This window comes from Arvicola amphibius, chromosome 2, assembly GCF_903992535.2.
Source record: "Arvicola amphibius chromosome 2, mArvAmp1.2, whole genome shotgun sequence".
In the NCBI taxonomy this organism is placed as follows: Eukaryota; Metazoa; Chordata; class Mammalia; order Rodentia; family Cricetidae; genus Arvicola; species Arvicola amphibius.
Genome location: NC_052048.2, coordinates 122,147,141 through 122,168,606, shown reverse-complemented (window position 1 = coordinate 122,168,606; position 21,466 = coordinate 122,147,141). Strand labels below are relative to the sequence as shown.

General features: G+C 39.8%; 1 protein-coding gene across 3 annotated transcripts in view; it reads right to left on the bottom strand.

Annotated features, from left to right (window-relative positions):
* Positions 1–10,434: 10,434 nt before the first annotated feature.
* The window catches only part of Atl2 (atlastin GTPase 2), a 42,567-nt gene continuing 31,535 nt past the window's right edge, over positions 10,435–21,466 (bottom strand). For 2 of the 3 annotated variants that reach the window (XM_038317791.1, XM_038317792.1), the window contains 6 exons: positions 18,651–18,789; positions 17,581–17,708; positions 15,837–15,893; positions 14,819–14,890; positions 13,790–14,221; positions 10,435–11,643 (listed from right to left, as the gene is read on the bottom strand). In XM_038317791.1, coding sequence (XP_038173719.1) covers positions 11,524–11,643; positions 13,790–14,221; positions 14,819–14,890; positions 15,837–15,893; positions 17,581–17,708; positions 18,651–18,789 — 948 coding nt within the window. In that variant the 3' untranslated portion in view covers positions 10,435–11,523. The other variant, XM_038317793.1, reaches the window with a different exon arrangement.

Sequence of the window (21,466 nt, the reverse complement as noted above, 5' to 3'; positions counted from 1 at the left end):
CCCAATGACTGATCCAAGCCTGAAAGACCTGCATGCCCTGGGCTCCTAACCATCCCCTCCTATTCTAACCCTCACCTACCAACACTCCCACTCATAACTGCATCCTAGATATACCTTGAAATTGATACCCACACTCAGCATCAGCACCAGCCAGAACATCAGTGAGCATCCCCTCACCTTTCTCTCTTTCCTCATCTAACACCTTCTGGGTGAAGCCCATCCTCCATCCCGTTTCCAATAGAATGCCCTCTCCGGTGACACAGACTCATTTCGTTCTGTATTTTCTATAGAGCTATCACATTCTAACAAACCATAAACTTTGCTGTTACATTTGTTGCTGTATAACTTTCCTACAGAGGCATCCCTTCCTCTGTTGCTCACTGACATCCCCGTAACAATCATGCCTATAACGACCACCCAATAAATGATTGTGGAGTGAATAAACTGACCAAAAGGGATTTCTACAATTGCTATACTCACCCTTACTAGCCCTCTTCCTTGGCCTGAATGGATGACACCATATCACACAGGTATTTCTGTATGACATGTTACATATTAAGTTTTGTGAAATGATTAAATTGAAGGAGTGAGATAATACTGTTTCTACAACTGCTACATTATTACTGCCGCCACCACCATCACCACCTGCGCCTCTACTCCCACAAACGAGCGGTCCTGCCGCAGCCTCTCTCCTGGCTCTTTGAAGTTTACTGTCTTCACCTTGAGAATTGTGCCTGGGCAAGGAGTGAACCAGAGCGCAGGCAGTTAACGTGAAGAACACAGTGTCTCCTTGGGTTCCAGCTAGAATTCCATGAATGCAATTTTATTTTTGAAATGACAAGAGGACAGTGTAAAAAGAAAAAAAAAACTGTATTGAGGGTTTTCACTCATTCCTACGTTAAAGCCTTCTGTGACGGCTGAGATCTAGATTAGTTCATTCTAGATGTGTAACTCTTAAGTAAGACGTAGGACAGATGCATTCCTTTTCATCTTGGAGGTTATGAGTGATGTGTGGAGCCTGTGGCGGACGACAGGGCAGTGCTTATGAATATTAAACTTAGTCTTTTGCAGCAAGCAGGTCGTGGATTTTATAAAAAAAATATTTATGAGACGACAGGGAAAGTTTAGATGAGGAGTGGATAGTAGATAATAAGAATCGTTTCCCTTTGGGAATGACAAGAGTTACTGTGGTTGCTAAAATTACGGTCTTATTTTACCATGCATGTGGAAACACTTATGACAGATGATGTAATAGCCGAGATCGCCTTCGAAGTACTGTGCGATGGGCGGAAGTGCACACGTGAAAACAATCTGGCTGTGTGGCATGCCACTTCAGCTGAGGGATGGACCGCGGGGAACTAATTCCCTGCACTGCTCTGTTGTGTCTGGAATTTGTCATAAAATGTCTTTCATCCCTTTATGAAAGTCTTCACTAAGTTCTCATCTGATATCGCTTACCTCGCACCACTGTTCTCCAGACAGGGAAAAAAGAATAATCCATAGGCGCACACACAACAGCACAACCAGCGTGCGACCTGACATTCATTCGCCATGACCACTCGCCCCATCTAAGAGCCGGCGTTACTGGGCAGTGCCGCCAGAGGAAGAGCCGGCGTTACTGGGCAGTGCCGCCAGAGGAAGAGCCGGCGTTACTGGGCAGTGCCGCCAGAGGAAGAGCCGGCGTTACTGGGCAGTGCCACCAGAGGAAGAGCCGGCGTTACTGGGCAGTGCCGCCAGAGGAAGAGCCGGCGTTACTGGGCAGTAGCGCCAGAGGCAAACTAAGGTAAAACTGACCGGAACTCTGCCTTTTTTCCATTCTCCTCAAGGCCTCTAGTTTGCCACTCTTCTCTACTAGTTTGTCTACAATGTCCACGGAAAGATTTGAAAGCAAGGGCTGGAAGGATGGTGCGGCTGTCAATGCCTCACACTGCTCTTGCAGAAGACTCAAGTTTGGTTCGAAGCACCCACCTAGGGCAGCTCACAAGTGTCTGAAATTGCAGCTTCAGGGGATCCTATGCCTCTGGCCTTCTTGGACACCTACACACTGTGGGGGTCTCCGTGACCACCCTGGCCAGTAAATAAAGATCCACAGGAGGCAAGAAGAAGGCAGTTTTGTTCAACACAACTAAATAGCCAGTGTTGACTCAAACTTTAGAGTCTGACCCCAAGTAGTCTATTTTAGATATATTTAAGTATAGCACAATTTGTTGAAATTTTTTTCCTGGTGATAATTAACTCAATCCCAAGTGCATAATAAAGCTTAAGATATGACTAAATAAAAACTCTTTATGAAGTAAGTGTGACCTTCCATAAAGATGGGCTCTATAAATTAACAAGCTCACCATAAGGGTTGGCCACACAGAAAGCCCAAAAGTCATCATACTATTAACCGTGTCCACTTGCAGCCCTCTGGGTGGAAAACAGGTTATACATCCTTGCCTTTGAAGGAACAACAATAATTCTGTGTGCCCTTACTGCTTACCTGTGAGGACAAGGGCCTCTGTCCCCCCCACAACACAAGTGCTCATACCAAACACATTTGCATAGTTTTAAAATAATTTTTAAAGGCATGGAAGAGTCTCAATTCATCTATGGACAGGACCTTTGAGAAATATTTACAAGACACTTTGGGATACGTGTGATTCTTCTGCAATGCCAATTAACCAGATCCACTCACTTCTCGGGGTCTCTCCAGGTTTTGTGCGTGAAGATATTTACAGGTTTGATGTAACCGACAGTCATTTCATGCAACAGCCTCTACTGCTGGAATGTACATTTAAAAACTGAGATACATTTGAAAAACTCAGAAAGTTAATATCTGTGCATTGTTCCCACTTGTCCCAGGCACTGTTCTAAGGGCTAGAAAAATGACTGCAAACAAAGACAGCCCTGCCTTTTAGGGACAAGCAAACTCAAAGACATATAATAAGTGCAGAGAACGTGTAGAGTGTAAGGACTACAGTTAATATTGTATTATGGGTTGGCAAGATGGCTGGCTTAGTGAGTATAGGCGCTTGCCAACACGCCCCAGAAAAACCAGGTTCAGTTACCCATTGTCACGTGGTAGAAGAGAACTAACTCCTGCAGGCTGCCCTTTGATCTCCACGTAGTCACTGCATCATGTGTTCCCACAAGCACACATGGGCGCACACACACACACACACAAACAGAGAGAGAGAGAGAGAGAGAGAGAGAGAGAGAGAGAGAGAGAGACAGAGAGAGAGAGAGAGAGAGAGAGAGAGAGTCATAGAGAAATAAATGAAAAAATAATATCACGTGCTGGAAATTTCCTGAGCTCATTTTAGCACCCTCACCAGCACCCACACACACAAGGACAGTCATGTAAGATAACAGATGCTGATTTGGTTGATGTAATAATCACTGTGTCTAGGAGAAAAACAATGTGCTGTACAGTTCAGAAGTCTGAGACTGGCTGGTTTGACTAAGAAGGGCTGGGTTCCTCAGTACACTTGTTCCCAAACACCCTTCACGGTGGACTGCGGCACTCCTGTTTTCCAGCTCTCGGAGCCTGCCCTGCCATCTTAGCGGATTCCTCATTAAGAGGTTGGCTAAATTTTGATGTTTATCACGTGTTTTTGCAGGACAGTCACGTTTTGAAGGCTATGCTTCCCCAGCAGCCTGGACCTCAGTTGATTTATAAAATGTGCCCAGTGCCCTTTTCCTTGCATTCAAAAGGTGATGAAAGAAAACAGAACATTATTTTAAAAAGTCTCATGCCATTTTTGAACACTTCTCTGAATAAGTAAGATTGTGATGACTGACTGACTGTGCTCTTCCTTCCTTAAGGGAAGTATTTAAGGGAGAGATCCAGTCCAGTGCTTGTGAAAGGGGAAGTTGGCACAGCCATGAAATAACATCTAGAGTTGAGAACACATCTATAATATGGGAGACAATCCTGACTTTTAAACAGAAGTGCACTTCAACCTATTGACAATATTCATCCTTCCTCACACGGGCTCCACGCCTCCCACAGGGAAGTAACAGAACACAAGATCATTTCAGATGACGGCAGAAAGTTTCCCTAAAGCAGACAGACAGCAGGAATCCATAATCCTGCTACTAGGAACCACTTCCCTACCACAGATCTAACAGCTGTGGGGGGTTTGTATTCATTATGTATATGGTGGAGCATCTACAAATGCTCCATGGGAGTTTAATAAGACTAAAATTGGAGCTGGAGAGATGGCTCAGTGGTTAAGAGCACTTGCTGCTCTTCCAGAGGTCCTGAGTTCAATTCCCAGCAACCACATGGTGGATCACAACCATCTACAATGAGATCTGGTGCCCTCCCTCTTCCGGCCTGCAGGCATACATGGAGGCAGAACACTGTGTACATGATAAATAAATAAAACCTTGAAAAAAAAAAGCATGCTTCACTGCACCTGGCTTTAAAAAATAAGACTGAAATTGGACTTGAACACATAGTTTAGATAATACTATCTTAGAGTACTGGAGTTGCTTAACTATTTATTATGTTTAAAATTCATGCATACATCTGTAACATCCAAATGTCACATCCCTCACAGGACCCACAAAGCCCTTCATCACCTGGCCCAGGCAGGTCTCTGTAACTTCATCTCCACCCCACATCCATTTCTGCCCTTCAGTCACCCTACACTGCAATGTCTCATTCAGTTTTCTGTGGTACCCCCTCATGTTGACACAGTTCTCCTCTGTCTGTGGCATTGCAGCTCTGGCTTTCAATTCCCAACTGCCTTGGTAAATGTGGGTGACCTCCTTGAGCCTCAGGAGGCTGTATAGACGAAGGTGGGGCGTTAGAGAGAGTTCAATGGGATAAATGCTTACTGTATAAGCATTAGGTTCCAAGTTCAGATCCCCAGTACTTATATCCAAATCTGGGCATGGCAGTCCACACCTGAGACAGGAAGATCCTGAGGGTAGTAAGGGGGTAGGAGGGAATGATGGCCATCCATTTAAGCCAATCACTGAGCTCCGGATTTAGTGAAAGACCCTGTTCCAAAACAAAGTAGAAAGCAATAGAGAAAGACACCCAAAGTCATCCTCTGTCCCCACACCCCTACACACACACAGTAGAGACAAGCATGCCCACCCCTGCCTCCGCACACCTACACACAAACAGTAGAGACGAACATACCCACCCCTGCCTCCGCACACCTACACACACACACACACACACACACACACACACACACACGCACGCATGCACGCACGCACGCACGCACGTGCACGCAGTAGAGACGAGCATACCTACTCTAGCGCTATGGCACCTGACATAGACATAGTCTGGATGTTAAACCATCACTCTTTCCAAGTGCTCTTTGTAACGCAATGTAAGCATTGTCTGTCATCTACAAGATGAATATAGCTAGGCCTTTATCCCAACAGACAGGCCTAGGAGCCAATTCCGGGTTATAGGCAGACATTCAGCAAGCTTATTAAACCATACTGCTATACTAAAACTTTGAAGATAATCTAAATATTTAAGAAGTTTCACCTCTATCTCTTCCATGGCACTTTACCAGGCTTAAGTTAATGACTCTGTGCCTTTAGTACTTTGGTGTCTAGGGAGAAATATCTAACCTCTGGTATCTAGGAGCCAACAGTTACCAAATACCCAGCTAGCTCATCCACAGGGGCTGTTAGAGTTATAAAGAGAAAAGAAGGTAGGCAGGGGAACGAGGTCAACTATTTTAACCCGTGTAAAAGTCTTCTGAGTGGGGTAGTGGTGGCATGTACCTTTATTCCCAACACTCAGGAGGCAGACAGATGGATCTCTGAGTTTGAGGCCAGCCTGGTCTACTGAGTGAGTTCTAGGACAGCCAAGGCTACACAGAGAAACCCTGTCAGGGGGAGGGGGCGGATCTGAAGATTAAAACACAAGGTAGACTTGTTGGGAAGAAAATGGGTGGGAACGGGAGATAATGGGGGTCTATGGTCAAAGTACATCATATATGTATGAAATCATATAATAAAAATAAGTGGGAGCAAGGCGTGATGGTGCACACCTTTAATCCCAATACTCAGAAGGCACAGGCAAGTGGCCAGCAGGGTCTACAGAGTGAGTTCCAGGACAGCCAAAGGTACACAGAGAAACCCTGTCTCAAAAAAAAAAAAAAAATTAAAGTGGGTTAACAGGAAATATTCTGAGCATTTACTATGTATAAATATTTGATACTGTAAGACAAAAAATAAAAAAGGATTCATTTCATTTCCTTTTAATCTAGGAACTTAATCTAGAAGGGTATCTTCCATGGACAAAACAGTATCACCATGCTCCAAAATCCAAATACAAAAGCAGAACCTAGTTAAAAATTGGCCTAACTTGGTCTTAGAATGCATCTCTACAAAGAATTTAAAGGTCTGTTTGTTGGTGTTTTGATTCATTCTCACCCTAAAATAACTAAAAAGCTCCTGCTCTAAAGCTGAGGAAACTGAGACTCAACTGTCCAGTAGCACTTGTGCAGGCTCACAAGGCTTGAGACTCAACTATCCAGTAGCACTTGTGCAGTCTCACAAGGCTTGAGACTCAACTGTCCAGTAGCGTTTGTGCAGGCTCACAAGGCCTGAGACTCAACTGTCCAGTAGCGTTTGTGCAGGCTCACAAGGCTTGAGAGCGGTGTGCTGAGAAGCAGTTCTAACTCTGACCCTGGATCACAGATGTCATGCAATCTTCATGCTCTGGGAGACTAAGCCAAGCCCGTTTAGGTGGTCAGCCTTGACTACAAGTTCATGGATGTCTATGTTGCCTACTAATTACATAAAACATGTCAGAGAAAATTGTTCTTAACTCACAAAGCTGAGGATGTAGCTCAATAGTAGAGCATTTGGCAAGCATTTAGTTCCAAGTCCCAACCCCATCACCACTGGTGGGAGGGTGGGTGGAAGAGGGAAGAAGAAAACATTACAAACAAATTAGAAAAAGCTAAGCTATGGACAAGTTTCAAGAAGTCTATTATTATTCAGTTGACCAAGCTATCAGCAGGTCAGAAGCTTAGCAAAAACTGGGAGGGTAATTTTCTGTACCTTAGACAGATCACCAATTTGTTCTCCTCCCCAGTCTGTAATAAGGAAAGCTGTCATGAGAACAAAACTCTTGGGCCATGTATGGTGGCACACGCTTTAAATCCCAGTATTCAGGAAACAGAGGCAGGTGGCTATGAAGTGGGGGTCAGCCTGGTCTACACAGTAAATTTCAGATCATCCAGAACTATATAGTGAGACCCTACCTCAAAAAAAAGTCCATTTTATATGAGAATCTATCATGTATACCTATTCCTGGTTTCATGTCAAATAAAATCAAGTGTAGATGTTACACACATACATGCTGACAAGATACCCATCCATGTAAGATGACAACATACACACACACACACACACACACACACACACACGCACGTGCGCGCTTCGTATTAGCAAAATCTTCAACCTACTTATTATTAGTAATTTGCATGTGTCCAAACAGCATGTATCTAGCTATGACTGTTAGCTTCATCCTGATTAAGATTTCTTGTTTTTGAGACTGGATGTCATTAGGTAGCCCAAGCTAGCATTGAATGTTCAAGTTTCCTGCCTTGAGTCTTTTGAGTGCTGGCCTAAATCAGAGATCCTGTGCCTCCAGAGCACTAAGATGAAGTGTGCACCACCACAACCTGCTGGCTTTTTTGATGGAGTGAATTCCCTTGGATTTTGCAAGCCTTATGGATATGTTTTATTGAGCTAGTATAATATGCTACCCCTTCCCTAGCCCTCCTGCCTTTTTTTTAGATGTATCTTTAGGGACTTCTGATCTAGATCTTTGAAGAGCACCTTAAGTCACACTGCAGAAAGCATAGATTTTATATTTTGTTGTAGCTTTTAAGGACAGCTTCATTCCTTTGCCCAAATCCAACAAAATGTATGTATATCTAAATTAGTCCCTAGGGAAGCAGCAATTCCATGCTCCAATTTGGATTGCAGTACAAGTTAACAACTGAATTCCTCAATGCCATCTCTTACAGGCAGACTGCAGATAAATCCAAGCAAGACAGTCATTTGACTTGTATAGCCAAGGGAAAAGATAACTGGCAGAACATGGTGTCAACTCTTCAAGATGATCTTAATCAACCCAGGAATGAAAAAACATCATGCACACATCAGCTCAGTCAGGCCACCAGGAAAGAACTCAGTCATGAATTTTCAAGACAAAGCCTGAAAGTGTGCAATGGATATACATCACACCTGCAGTGAATTAAATGCCAATTTACTACCTGGCTAAAACACAAAATTGATTATCTTAAAGGCCATTTGAGAGAGGGGATTGTGAATGGCGTGTAGTATATGTGTGCTTTTGTGTGTGAATGCTGGCAGTCAGGATTTCAGGTATGAGTGGTGTAGGAGGACCTTCTTTCTATGTGTTGCTTGTATTGGATGATTAATAAAGAAAACTGCTTTGGGACCTTGACAGAACATAACTTAGGTGGGCGGAAAAAACAGAACTGAATTCTGGGAGGAAGAAGAGTGAGAGAGCAGCCATGGAGCCGCCAGAGACAGACGTGCCGAATCTTTCCGGGTAGGCCACTGCCACATGGCAATATACAGATTAATAAAAATGGGTTACATCAAGATGTGAGAGTTAGCCAATAAGAGGCTAGAGCTAATGGGCCAAGCAGTGATTTAATTAATATAAGTTCTGTGTGGTTATTTCGGGAATAAGCTAGCGGGGTGGCCAGGACAAACAAGCAGGCCCCTCTCCCTGCAACATATGAGTCCTTCTTGCCTTCTACCTTGAGGCAGGGTCTCAAGTGCACTATTCTATACACCGGGCTATCTGGCCTTAACCTGCAGGCAAACTCAGATCTTTGCCCACCAGTCTTGTCATAGGAGCCCTGGAATTTCAGCTTTAGGTAGGTTCTGGGAATCCAAACTCTGCCCCTAATGCATATACAGCAAGCACTAACCCCACAGCCATGTCCAGCCCCATTGTAGATATATGTGCAAGGAAACAAAACTGAACAGCCCCTCACTTTAATGCATGTCTTGAAAGATCCTTAACCAATCTAAAATCAAACTTTTGAAAGCACATAATAATGCGATGTAAAGAAAACAAGCAGTCAGAAGTGAAGTCTCCAGCTGCCTGGCTCAATTCTAAAAGGAAAATAAGGTCATGTTCACTGCTTGAAAACATAAGCTGTGGCTAACAACACTTATTGCTCTTCCAGATCTGATCCGTTCCCAGCACTCATCCTGAGCAACTCACAACCACTCCAGTTCAAAGGGATCCAATCTTCTGGCCTCCATCTGGAGCACATACTCACACACAGATACACAAATAATTAAAGAAAAAAACTTTTTCTAAAAAAGAAATATAAGACTCAAATGTGAAACAGCACTATTTAATTTTATAAATGTTCTATAGAAGCAAGAATGCATAGCAATCTGTGTTCATGGAAATTAAGACATACTCAACAGCAGAGTCCCAATGCTTGTCCTTTCACAAAAGATGTCTTAGAAAGACAAATGGTAGCATTGAGAAAAACCATCTTTAAATAAAAAGAAAACCTACTTTGTAACACTATGAAAAAATGTACCACAGAAAATACACCAACATTACTTCAATGTTTTGTCTTCAGTCCATCTTGTTTTTTGTTTTCACTACTTCTTGCTTAACAATGTCCAGAACCTTCCAGATGACACTAAAGTACTTTCTAGGAGTCTTGCAGAGAATTCTTGAGGGAAAACACTGTTTTTTGCAAGAAATACTAGAATCCACTGGTCTGGACTTAACTTGAAAAGAAAAAGTGTAAGTTTTTAATTTCAGAACAATTGCTAGTATACAACGAACTTTTTATTTTTCATTCATAAAAACAATTTACAGTATTCATAAACAAAGTGGTAAGAGAAATAAAGAGAGCCTCGTTAGATGATTCTTCTGTGCAAGAACGGATGAGTGGACAGCAGTGACTACAGATGAAAACAAACACATCCATCTAAAACCAGGACTGGAGTGGAGTCAGGGGAAGATAGACCAAGCAAACCTTTCATGCATGCAACTGAACATTTAAATTCTCCTTACTTAAAAACCAAACAGGGGTGTTTTAACAGGTCTTTGAAAAGGAGGCTATAAAGTATTGAAAAAAAGTAGCTTTACATAACATACACATTCTCTCTCTCCTCTCTCTCTCTCTCTCTCTCTCTCTCTCTCACACACACACACACACACACACACACACACACTCACAAAATGGGAGTGGGTAGAGATGAGTGAGAAAAAAAAATCCCTAGAGAGGCTCTCACAACCTCTCTTACATGTACAGACACAGAAAAACACCTTTCACAAGCTTACTTAGAAGTACAATACCTTACTCTCTAACTGGGTTGTGCCCTAACCCACTCTTTTCAGAACGAACAAATATGAGGCATGAAGAATTCCTTTAAAAAGAATCACAAGCTTCATTTTATATATACAACAAATTTTTAATTATGTACTGAAAATAAATTACAGGAAATAACTTTAAAATGCAACAGAGGACAAGTCACAATAAAACATTCCCATTGAATTCCCTTGGGGTGAGATTGCAGTGCTCAAGGAAGATAAATATCACAAATATATCAAAACTTCAAATTGTCTATGCATTCACACACTGACATGAGCCACAGACATTCCTTTCACAGGGACTGTACTTAGCCTACCACAGAACCAGATTTTGCCATAAACTACAAAAACTTTTAATACAAAATTGTATTTATATATTTATAATTCATATACATGCCCTACCTGTGATTTTTAGAAAATAAAAACTACACACTGTACAGACACTCTTAACTCATAGCTGTAGGCAACATTTTTGGATGGAATTTCTCCCCCAATAAAATTAATGGCATATTTTATGTACATGAAGGCTAAACTGCAAAAAGACAGTTAAGTTTCCCAGATATGCATCTCCTTTCAGGGCAGGTTTACAAATTTTAAAAGGCAAGACAAATGTACACCTCAGAATTACCTTCTCAGCTATAGAGTTGTCATGTGATTTCTGTGACATTTCTGATACATGCATTTATGTAATACTGGCATTGAAGGCAGTAAAGCAATATACACTTTTCATGTAGTGGCTCAATAAAGGCTTCATTGTCATTCTGATCTGATTCTTGATACAGTGATTCATAAATTCTCTAAAAATGAAAACTTCAATGGGACACTATATTAAAGAGACTCTAAATAGATTTCTTAAAATATTTCCCTGAAATATCCTTTTACATAAGACAAATTTCACTAACATTAGATTCAGTAAAAAGAAAAGAATAAAACATGGCACAAATGTGCATGATAAACTAATGCTCCCCAGTCGTCTCCAGGTCTAAGGAGACACCAGAAGGCGGCTGGAAACCAACAAACAATGTTCACACTCTGTGGCAGCCATCTGTGAAGCCAGTTATACTAAACTACTTCTACAGTTGATTGTAAACTTTGGTTTATTTTTATTTGAGTTCTCATTGTACAGCAAGCATGAAAAAAAAGAGTGGAGTCCATGAGGAGATGAACTGTCAGTCTGTCTTTAATCGGGCATGATGAGACACCTGGTCAGTCAGGCCTGCTTTGATAGAGTTTGTTACAGACTGCCTTATGTTTTCCTCCATCAAATTATCACCCAGGGGCTTCAATACCTGTGGTATGAGAAATGTGCAAAACAAACAAAAACATGAGGTAAAAAAAGAGTACATAGAAAACAGATATAAAAATTTCAATTCAAATCAATGACAAAAATAACCAGGAATGTGAGAAATAAAAGGATGCTTCTCCCAAAACAAAACAAAACAACAAAAATTTATGGTGCTACAAGCAATGCAGTTAGACACTTTATAATGCAACAAAATTACTTTCCTCTTACTCAAACCACTTACAAATCCTACGAGATGGATGTGCAATCCATACCCTATATGCAGCATCAAATCTGGTATGTATACAGCATTTATGCAGACCGGCCCAGACGGTCCTGCTTATTGTCCTATATGTATAAGTGTGAACACTTCAGATAGAGAAAAAAGTTAAAAATACTGTCTAATTTTTCTTCTTGTTATTGTTGGATGACAGTCTCTGTCGCTGTGCTGATGAAAGAGCACGATGAACCATTCGACGTCTAGTAACTTCAAACAGTTTGGAAAACACCTAAAACATGGAGTGATGTGTTAGGAAAGTGACTCAGAGTGCCTTGAAGCTAGAGTTAAAGACTAGAAGAATTTCAGACTTTGTAGGTTTCTCACCTTCCTGGGACTCCTCTGAAGCAAAGGAAAAGAGAATGCAAAGAAAGTTTAGACAAGGCCTTTTGAACACAGCTCAAGTCTTACCTCTCTATCTACACTGAAAATAACCTGACACACCTGAGAGTCCCCTGTGACACTGTTCTATAAAAATGGACCTCTGAAGTCCTAGAATCAGCGTCAAGAGAAAGTGTCTGAAAAGATACTGCACAATTATTGAAATCCAGGTGGCAAAAGAACGGTACTGGTTCAGAAATTGAAAGTAGGTTATTTTTAAAGCAGTGATGGGTGATAACTCTTAATCCATCTTCTATTAGAAAATATCAAAAGATTACAAAGTGGTAAGATTGATTTTAAGAGACAAAATTTTGAACTAAACAAAATGTCCAAACACAAACTCCAAAAGAGATCTATTAGAGTAATTTCTGAAAAAGAAAAGTTCATATTAACAAAGTGGGTTAGTTTATACCAGCGGTCAGGACCCCCTTTGCAAACCTCTATCTCCAAAGCTATTTACATTACAATTTGTAACAGGAGCAAAATTACAGTTTGAAGTAGTAATGAAAGTAGTTTATGAGTGGGGGTCAGCACAACATGAAGAACTGTGTAAAAGGGCCGCATGCAGCATTAGGGCAGTTGAGAAGTATTGGTTTATACAGTCATAATGTGTTATTATAAGGAAAGTCAGTAGCTAATCCTCTTTCTTCAGAAAAAATGTTTGGACTCCTTCGGTCTTTAACTGAAAGCCAAAACAAATGTAAACCTGTGCATCCTAACCCAGGCCCTCACTGACCCAGAAACAACATAGAGAACACCTCTCCTGTCCTCTGTAAGAACCTCAGCTTTCATCTGCTCCTTGGGTACTTAATGAGGATCATTTAACAACAACAACAAGAGAAATTACCTATTCTCAAGCAACCAGGGGAAATACATAAAACAGCTTTCCTTAATAGAGAACTGCTGAGCCAGAGCTCCCCCTGGCCTACGTGAAAGCTGACAACTGGGGCTGGCTCTGTCTGTGCGCTCCATTCTGTTCACACTATCAAATCTCTGTGGTTATTCCTTGGAGTGCTGCAATAAACTGCCACCATCTTCACAGAAGATATTAAGACCTAACATTCAATATTTCTCCTATATTGTTTCTTGTTAATATTGGTTAAATTTAATTTTCCTCCCTAAAGCACTGACTGTACTTCAAACTTTTTTTCCTTACTTTTAAAATTGATCATTGACAATATTTTTTCTCGAAGAAAAATATTAGTAAATCCAGCCATGCCCACTGCCTGGCATAATCAGACTTATAACTAAGAATCAACCAAAAAAATTACAGATTGAAACTAACCAAAGTAAACTATAATTACAAATTTAGAAACAAGTCTTTAACTAAATTGGATTCTACATTTAAAACAAAAATACACACACACACACACAGAGCCCATCCTCTTATCATTCGTCATGTAAAGGAAAAGTAGATGTACAAATAACATATGACGTGAGAGCTGGAAATCACATACAAGTGAGATTAGTCACTGCAAAACCAAAAGATACCAACCTGTTCCCAGAGTGTTTCAGCAATCTGATCAATCATTGTTCCGATTTCTCTGAACTCCCCAGAGTACTTAACATATGCCCATGTACAAAGGGACGTCAGCGCTAGCCCCATGACAAGGTTACATATGACGGCTAGAGAGCTTAGGCCAATGAAGCCAGTCAGTCCTGAGATTATATACATAGCAAACATGACTGCAAACAGCGTGGCAGGGGTACGAGCAGCATAGAAGATATTTTTGCCATCATTGTGCTTTATAAAATTTGCATAGGTTTCTTCGATTTCAGCTTCAAGCTGGTCCTGATAACGACGGCAAAATTCATCTCCACCCATTTTTTTCACAGAACGAAACTGTTTGAGTGCCACTTCCTTGAGATCCAGGTGTTTTCGCTCCAAATCTGAAGGTGCGATGTAAGGCTTATCACCACCACATACCTATACAAGCCCAATTAAAATGAGAGATTACATGCTAGAATAACACTTGAAAGGCATTCCCTGCTCATGTGTTTTAGTCTCATTAAATTAAACCACCTATATGACTCAGTTTTAAACCTGGGCATAGTAATTCACAGGTAATCACAAGTAATCCTATTCTTCTGTGTTTAACTGCCTCAATCAAGTAATCTTCCCAATGTGACTGAAGCACCCAAACGGAAGACACGGCGTTCACACTGCCTGGCTTTTCCTTACCCACTAGTGCCCCACAGCAGCACAAAAAACACATGACACAGTATTTCAGAGTTAAGTAAGTTTGGTGCTACCAGTCTTAAGCTAATGTTACTTCCATCATGGGCTAATAGTAGCATTCTGAATTAAAAATCAGAAAACACAACAGTGGGATTCATGTATCCTGCACACTAGCAAGTCATATGACTTTCTTTCTAACAGTTTATTCCAGCAGAGATCACAAAAAAGACAATTACAGGATAATATAGCATGACAACATGTAAAGGGTACAAATTAGTTCAATTACTTTAAATATGAAACATCTTCTACTCTTAACTATCATAAAGCTTAGCAGTAGTTACAAACCTGCTCCATACTTTTACAATAGAGGTCTCTTGCTCCTGCTACTGCAGCAAGGTTATTAGCCTCAGCTGTTGCCTAAAAGATAAAATTAAATAATATACCATTACTGTGGGAAAAAAGTACCCCATGACTATAAATTCCTACTAACATAATAGATTATATATAACAAATAATTCTGAAAATGAACAGAAAAATATCAACCTCTATTTTACTTTCCTTTGAAAGTGTGTATCAGTAGAAAAGATAAGAAACAGATTTACTAGGACTCCGTCTCGCTGCAGTCTGAGAGGGTTTGTACTAGAACAGTTTTGTGGATGACATATCCCAGGTACAAAGAAGCTGACAGAGATAAACAGATGTAATACCTAAATGTGCTGAGTCTCCGGGAGTCAAAAATTCCTTGTATGAACAACCAACCAGATTCACACAAGAGTCAAAAAAAGCTGGGTTGGTTTTTTTTCTTTTTTGTTGTTGTTATTTTTTTTCTTGCATGAGCTTTAATATAAATACTGTTAATCCACTATAAAACTGAGGAATTGTCCAAAGTGGTGAATTTTAAAATATAAAAGGTGTGTAAAAATAACAGTGTCCCCAAAGAACATATACACACAGAGAAAGTCTACTTGCACAAGAAGCAGCTCATTACTAGCAAATGAAACTAATTCTTGTATCAAGAAACATCCCTTCATCAAGGACTCAGGGCAAAAGCATTTAGTTAAGAGGGGCCTATATTAAACCATCTTATGCAAGAGAATTTTTGTATACTTTTAGTATCTGAAGATAAAGTAGCAAGGCTCACGCTTCTAATAGTTAATACATGCTCAGGGCCTGCCAGCTGCAGTTACAAAACAAACAAAAACCTTATACAAACCTTAAGAGTTCGAAGACTATCTTCAGTACATATAATTTATTCCTATGCAACAAAGCTCATGCCCCTCCATTTTCTGTATCCCTATAAAGTCATGATTATAATTCCCCTCAAACATACAAACCACCACCCCACACACTTTCTTAATCCTACCTGAAGCATAGACTTTGGATGTGGTAGTTCCTCTCCTTGATATATTTTAATGTACGCCTAAAAAGATAAAATATTCAGTGTATTGATGTAAAATACAATTTGATACTCTGTCCCTAATAATATTAAGCAATAGTTCGCCCCCACCAAAATGAAGTTCTAGGCCTTAAAACTCATACTCTCAGTAGAACAAAGCTAATCCTATTCTACATATATCACATGGGAATGTTGCCAAATAAAATACAGAAATATTTCAAAATATAATTACAACTTGTTTAAAGCTGTATCTCATATTTAAGAGTTTTGTGTGTAAAAGGTATTCATTTTATAAAAGAAATCTCTCCTACCGTCAATGTTTCAAATAAATATGTTAGAAAACACTTTAACGCTTCATTTTACTTCAAATATTTTAACTCAAAGGAAAAAGAAACCGTAATTTGTAGTCAAAGTATAAGAAATAGACTCTGGGTTTTAAGGGAAAAAAAAAGTACATGAGGTGTCAAGGGAAAAGTGCGGTGGGGCGAGGGGGTGAGCTGTAGTGAGGGAATGAGCATGGATTTATCAACACACATTATAAACAAACATAAAATTCTCAAACAATAAAAGAGGAGGAAAAAGAGTAAGGAGGACAAGTTTATGGCATTCAAACAGGAGTCTTCACCTCAACTCTCCACCAACTCAGACTATTTCACAGCAAAACAATGATTGCGTGAAAGTGATGTTATCTACAAGTAAGCAAAATACATAACTTCATTAGCTGTACTTCCACCCATCTAACTATAACTATTACTAGTACAACTTTGTGTGATCAACTTGTTCTAACAGTTCCACAGTTTATTTAGACTCAAAAACCTTTATAGATACTTTTAGTTATTCTTATTAATTCTCAGAACTCTAAGGGAAGATTTTTGTGAGAATTTGGGATACAGAAATATGCAGCCAATTCCAGGTATCACTCAAAATGGCAGAGCTGTGTTGCAGTATGATGAATGGCTCTTTTCTCCACATCAGAGATGCAGAAAAAGGAAGGATAATTCTGAGAACAAATAGTATCACTAAACAGAAGACACAGCTTACTGTAACCTTTAAAAAGATTTATGTATTTCCTTATGTCTGTATGTGTCCCACGTGCACACACTTCCATCTGTGAGTGCTTATGTGCATGTGAGTCTGGGTGTATACACACAACTTATGCTAACATGCAGTGACCAGGAGTTACAGGTTCTCCTCTCATGCCCCGACATTCCTGATTCATGGTCTTCCTCTAAACTTGGGGCTCATATTTTCTCAGTGAGTTGGTAGCCTGCAAGACCGATCCATCCTCCTATCTTCCACCCTCTCGAGGCTGGTCACAAACATATGTGCTCGCTACATGGCATCTAGGATGAGAACTCTGGTCCTCATGATTATGTAAGTACTCTTAACAACTGAGCCATCTCTCCAGACCCTGCTACATCCTTAATGTTGACATAATGAATGCAAGGCAGAAAAATAAACATTTTTTTTACTTGAAAGTATATTTCTTGTACATGAAGATATTTTAAAAGTTAACTACAAGCCGGGCGGTGGTGGCACATGCCTTTAATCCCAGAACTCAGGTGGATCTCTGAGTTAAAGGCCAGCCTGGTCTACAAGTGCTAGTTCCAGGACAGGATCCAAGCTACACAGAAACCCTGTCTTGAAAGACAAAAGGTAACTAACTATATTTCTTTTTCAGACAGAGCTGTTTAGCTTAGTGTTCACCTACCTTAAAATACTCGACAAGGTCTCTACAAGTGACTTTAGATCCACTTATCTCCTTCTCAACCAGATTTTCAGGAGCAAGCAGCAATGGAACCAGATTTCGAAGCTCCCGTTTAAAGTCTTCATCGATATCTGATGGATACGAAATTAGCCAACACGTTAGTCTAAAAACACAAACAAGTCCTCACTGACAAAATCATGAAATTTTGTTTATGTAAAGTAGATAGCATCTATTACTTAAACATATTCCTTTTTTCTGAAGAGTTCATATAAACATGCCAAGTCTCCTACAGGAAAAAAAAAAATGCCTATTACTCTACTATCCCATTCCTTCCATTTCCCTATAATTCTTCCAGCTCAAATGGTGGACTTTCAACACAAATTGCACAATGATTAAAATAACTTTTGAAAGGGCAAATCATATAGGATTCTATATTAAATTTCTGCATTAGACTTTTTTTCTAGCTATAATCTAGAAATCTCTCTCTCTCTCTCTCTCTCTCTCACACACACACACACACACACACACACACACACACACACCCGAGTCCATTAAAAACTCTTTTAGCGGACTGCAATCAGAGGAAGTTGTGCAATGCTGTCTTCAGAAGCATCAGGACACGGGCTAATCAGTATGCTAGAGTGGCAGAGCACCGCAACGACACAGCTGTCACTAGAACAGGAAATGTAAGGAGACATTCCCTGGCAACTAGGGAATGCTGAGAGTAGGCAAACTAGTCTTCCCCAAGGAAGAGCAAACCAAGTGCTCATCCCATACCAAATGGTCAGCCCTGAATACATATATAACTCATACATATGAGTTAACATTATACAGACTAAGCAGTTATATTTAGAAATAGAAATGTATACATATAAATGTAACAACAATTAATTAAAAAAAAGGAAATGAATTTGAAAGAGAGCAAGGATGGTTATATGGTAGGGTTTGAAGAAGAAGAGGGAAGGGAGAAATGTTGCAATCACATTATAATCTCAAAAATAAAAACAAATACAATACAAACTTTCAGCTGCTAAACAGTAATAAAAAGTTTTAGCATGCATGGGCATTCCCACCTTTCAGTCGTCCATCAAAACTAGGATTCGTCGCAACTTTAAGACCAGGATGTGGTAAAAGGAAGCAACCCAGATTTGAGAAACAGTTGTGAATGTGTTTCCTGACATTCTGCAACTCCTCATGCTGGTTCTGCTTTACCTGGAAGAAGAAATAAAGAGCAAAGTAGTAGAGAATTTTTTTTTAATTTTAAAAGAGAAACAAACACATATATACTCCCCCCCACACACACTACACTCAGGGTATTCTAGAGTGGTGGTTACTAACACTAAAAGTGTAATTCTGGTCACTTTTATCAACCTGAAGGGCATTTTTCTGAGAGAAAGCTGTTTGATGTTCCAAAACATAAAAGCAATTAATTACAATATCTAACACTTGAATAACAAGTTATGATTATGACTTAGAAACTAATAAAGAATTTGCCTTTAAAGTGCTTATGTCAAAATAACACTAAACTGAAGCCAAAAATGCAAAATATTAATTTGCCTAAAATTAAAAGCTAGCCACTGAGCAAACTATAAAGTACAGCCAAAAAGCTCCAGTGTAGGGGCTGGAATGACTCTCAACAGTCAAAAGCACTGCTACTGCAGAGAACCAGTTTGGTCCCCAGCACACACACTAGGCAGTTCACAACTGCCTGAACTTCAACTCCAGGGGCATCCAACACTTCTGGCCTCAAAGTGCATCGTACTCATGGGCACACACCAACACAGGCATACAAACTTATACAGAATTGTTTTAAAGCGCTCCCAACAGACTTACAATAAGAATTTTAGTGCTTTCTCTACATAATTATCTATTATTTTTGTCAGTCACTAGATCTTTGAAAAGAGACTACTATGCATTTTCTTAAGAACATTCTTTTAAAAACATTTTATTATATATTATAATATATAATAATCCCTCAAGACGGTTTTTTCTGTGTAGCTTTGGTCCTAGAACTACCTCTTGTAGACCAAGTTGGCCTCGAACTCACAGAGATCTGTTTGCCTTTGCCTCCTGAGTACTAGAATTAAAAGCGTGCACCTCTGCTGCCCAGCTATATTTATTTATTTTGTGTGTGTGTACCTGCATATAGGGATGGGGAGAGCACAAACGTGCTAAGGCACACATGCTGAGGTCACCTTCAAGGACTGTTCTCTCCTTCTACCATATGGGTCCTGGGAGATGGAACTGAGGTCACTGGGTCTAGTAGCAAGTGTCTTTACATGATGAACCATCTTACCAGCCCGTGAAAGAAAGTAAATGTCTACATTTGGAATTTTTTTTAGACAGGGTCTCACTATGTAACTCTGGCTGGCCTGGAACCTTCTACATAGACCAAGCTGGCCTTGAACTCACAGAGATCCACCTGCCTCTGCCTCCTCAGTGCTGGATTATAAGTGTATGCCACTACTCCCTGCCTGCATGCTTAATTCATGCATTCTCCCAAATATTCTTCTGAAAGACCATTCTAACAAAACATGTACCAGTCATGACTAAAACCTGGAAACTATCTAAATCTCCATCAACAGAATGAAAGACAGTTGTTATTAGCGTAATACTGTATAGTAACATGAATGAACTATTAAACTATAGCTAACAACATAGTTTACTCTCAGGAACAAAAATACTGGGGAAAAAAAAACCCTCTAATCCCAGCACTAGGGAGGCAGAGGCAGCCAGAACTCTGGGAGCCTTTTTGTACTTCATATAATCTGTCAAGAGTGATAGACAGGCTTTAATGTGGGCAAGCATTATGGAATTGGATACTTCTGGGCACAAGTTACACATTTATTTCATTATATACTTATCAAGCTGCACACTTAAAATATGAGCAATTTTGTGATTGGATGTATTGCTGTAAGACCCTGTCTTTGAATTATATACTTCAGAGTTTAGCTAGCATGACTAATACGTTATGTGTTGCTTTCTTCTAAATAATCAGAAAAAAATAAACCTGATAAATTACATCACAGGTCTGAAAAAGCCTTCCAAATAATCTAAGAATAAGGAATTAATCTCATTTTAGAAATAAGAAAACCATACTGTGCCCCAACTATTTGAATGATTCACAGTTGAGAAATGAAATGTGTCATGTCATAATCAGACAAAAATCTTCTGATAATAAAGGATCATAATAATAAAATTATCATTTTATTATATATCATTTTATTGTGAATAATAAAATAATTATCATTTTATCATACATAATAAAATATTTTTATTTTGTTATAATAAGCACATAATAAAAGGATTTCTCGCCACTGTCTTCTGGATGTGGAGACATTATTCTCACATGAAAGTGCCTTCAGGGATAAAGAAACATGACCTTTCATGAGGTCATTTTCCAGGAATGCTTTCGCAAAACACACTGCATAAGAATGAGGATATCTGGGTTCTCTTGAAAAGGTCTAGGTGGCTTAGCAGGTAAAATGGTTGTCATGCAAGCCTGATTGACCTCAGTACGATATCAAGAATTTATGTAAAGGTAGAAGGAGAGAATCTGAAATTTCAAAGTTGTCTTCTGATCTCCACACATATGCTATGACATATACATACTCAGACACATGTCATGAGGCACACACAATAATAACTGTAATAATAATAATAGTCACTTTTCAAAAACATCAGTCTTTGAATATTTACTGGTAGGTGGTAGTTCACTTGCAAGAGGAATAATTGTTTTTATTTAAGGGTATCTTCTTTGGAAAACCTTCGCCACTTACACGGCATCATTTGACTATGCTAGGACAGTTTATTCACATAACAGTAACCAGCAGGATCAGGGCAGTCCAGGAAACCCACCCCTTTGCTTGCGGCATATGCTTTCTTCTCC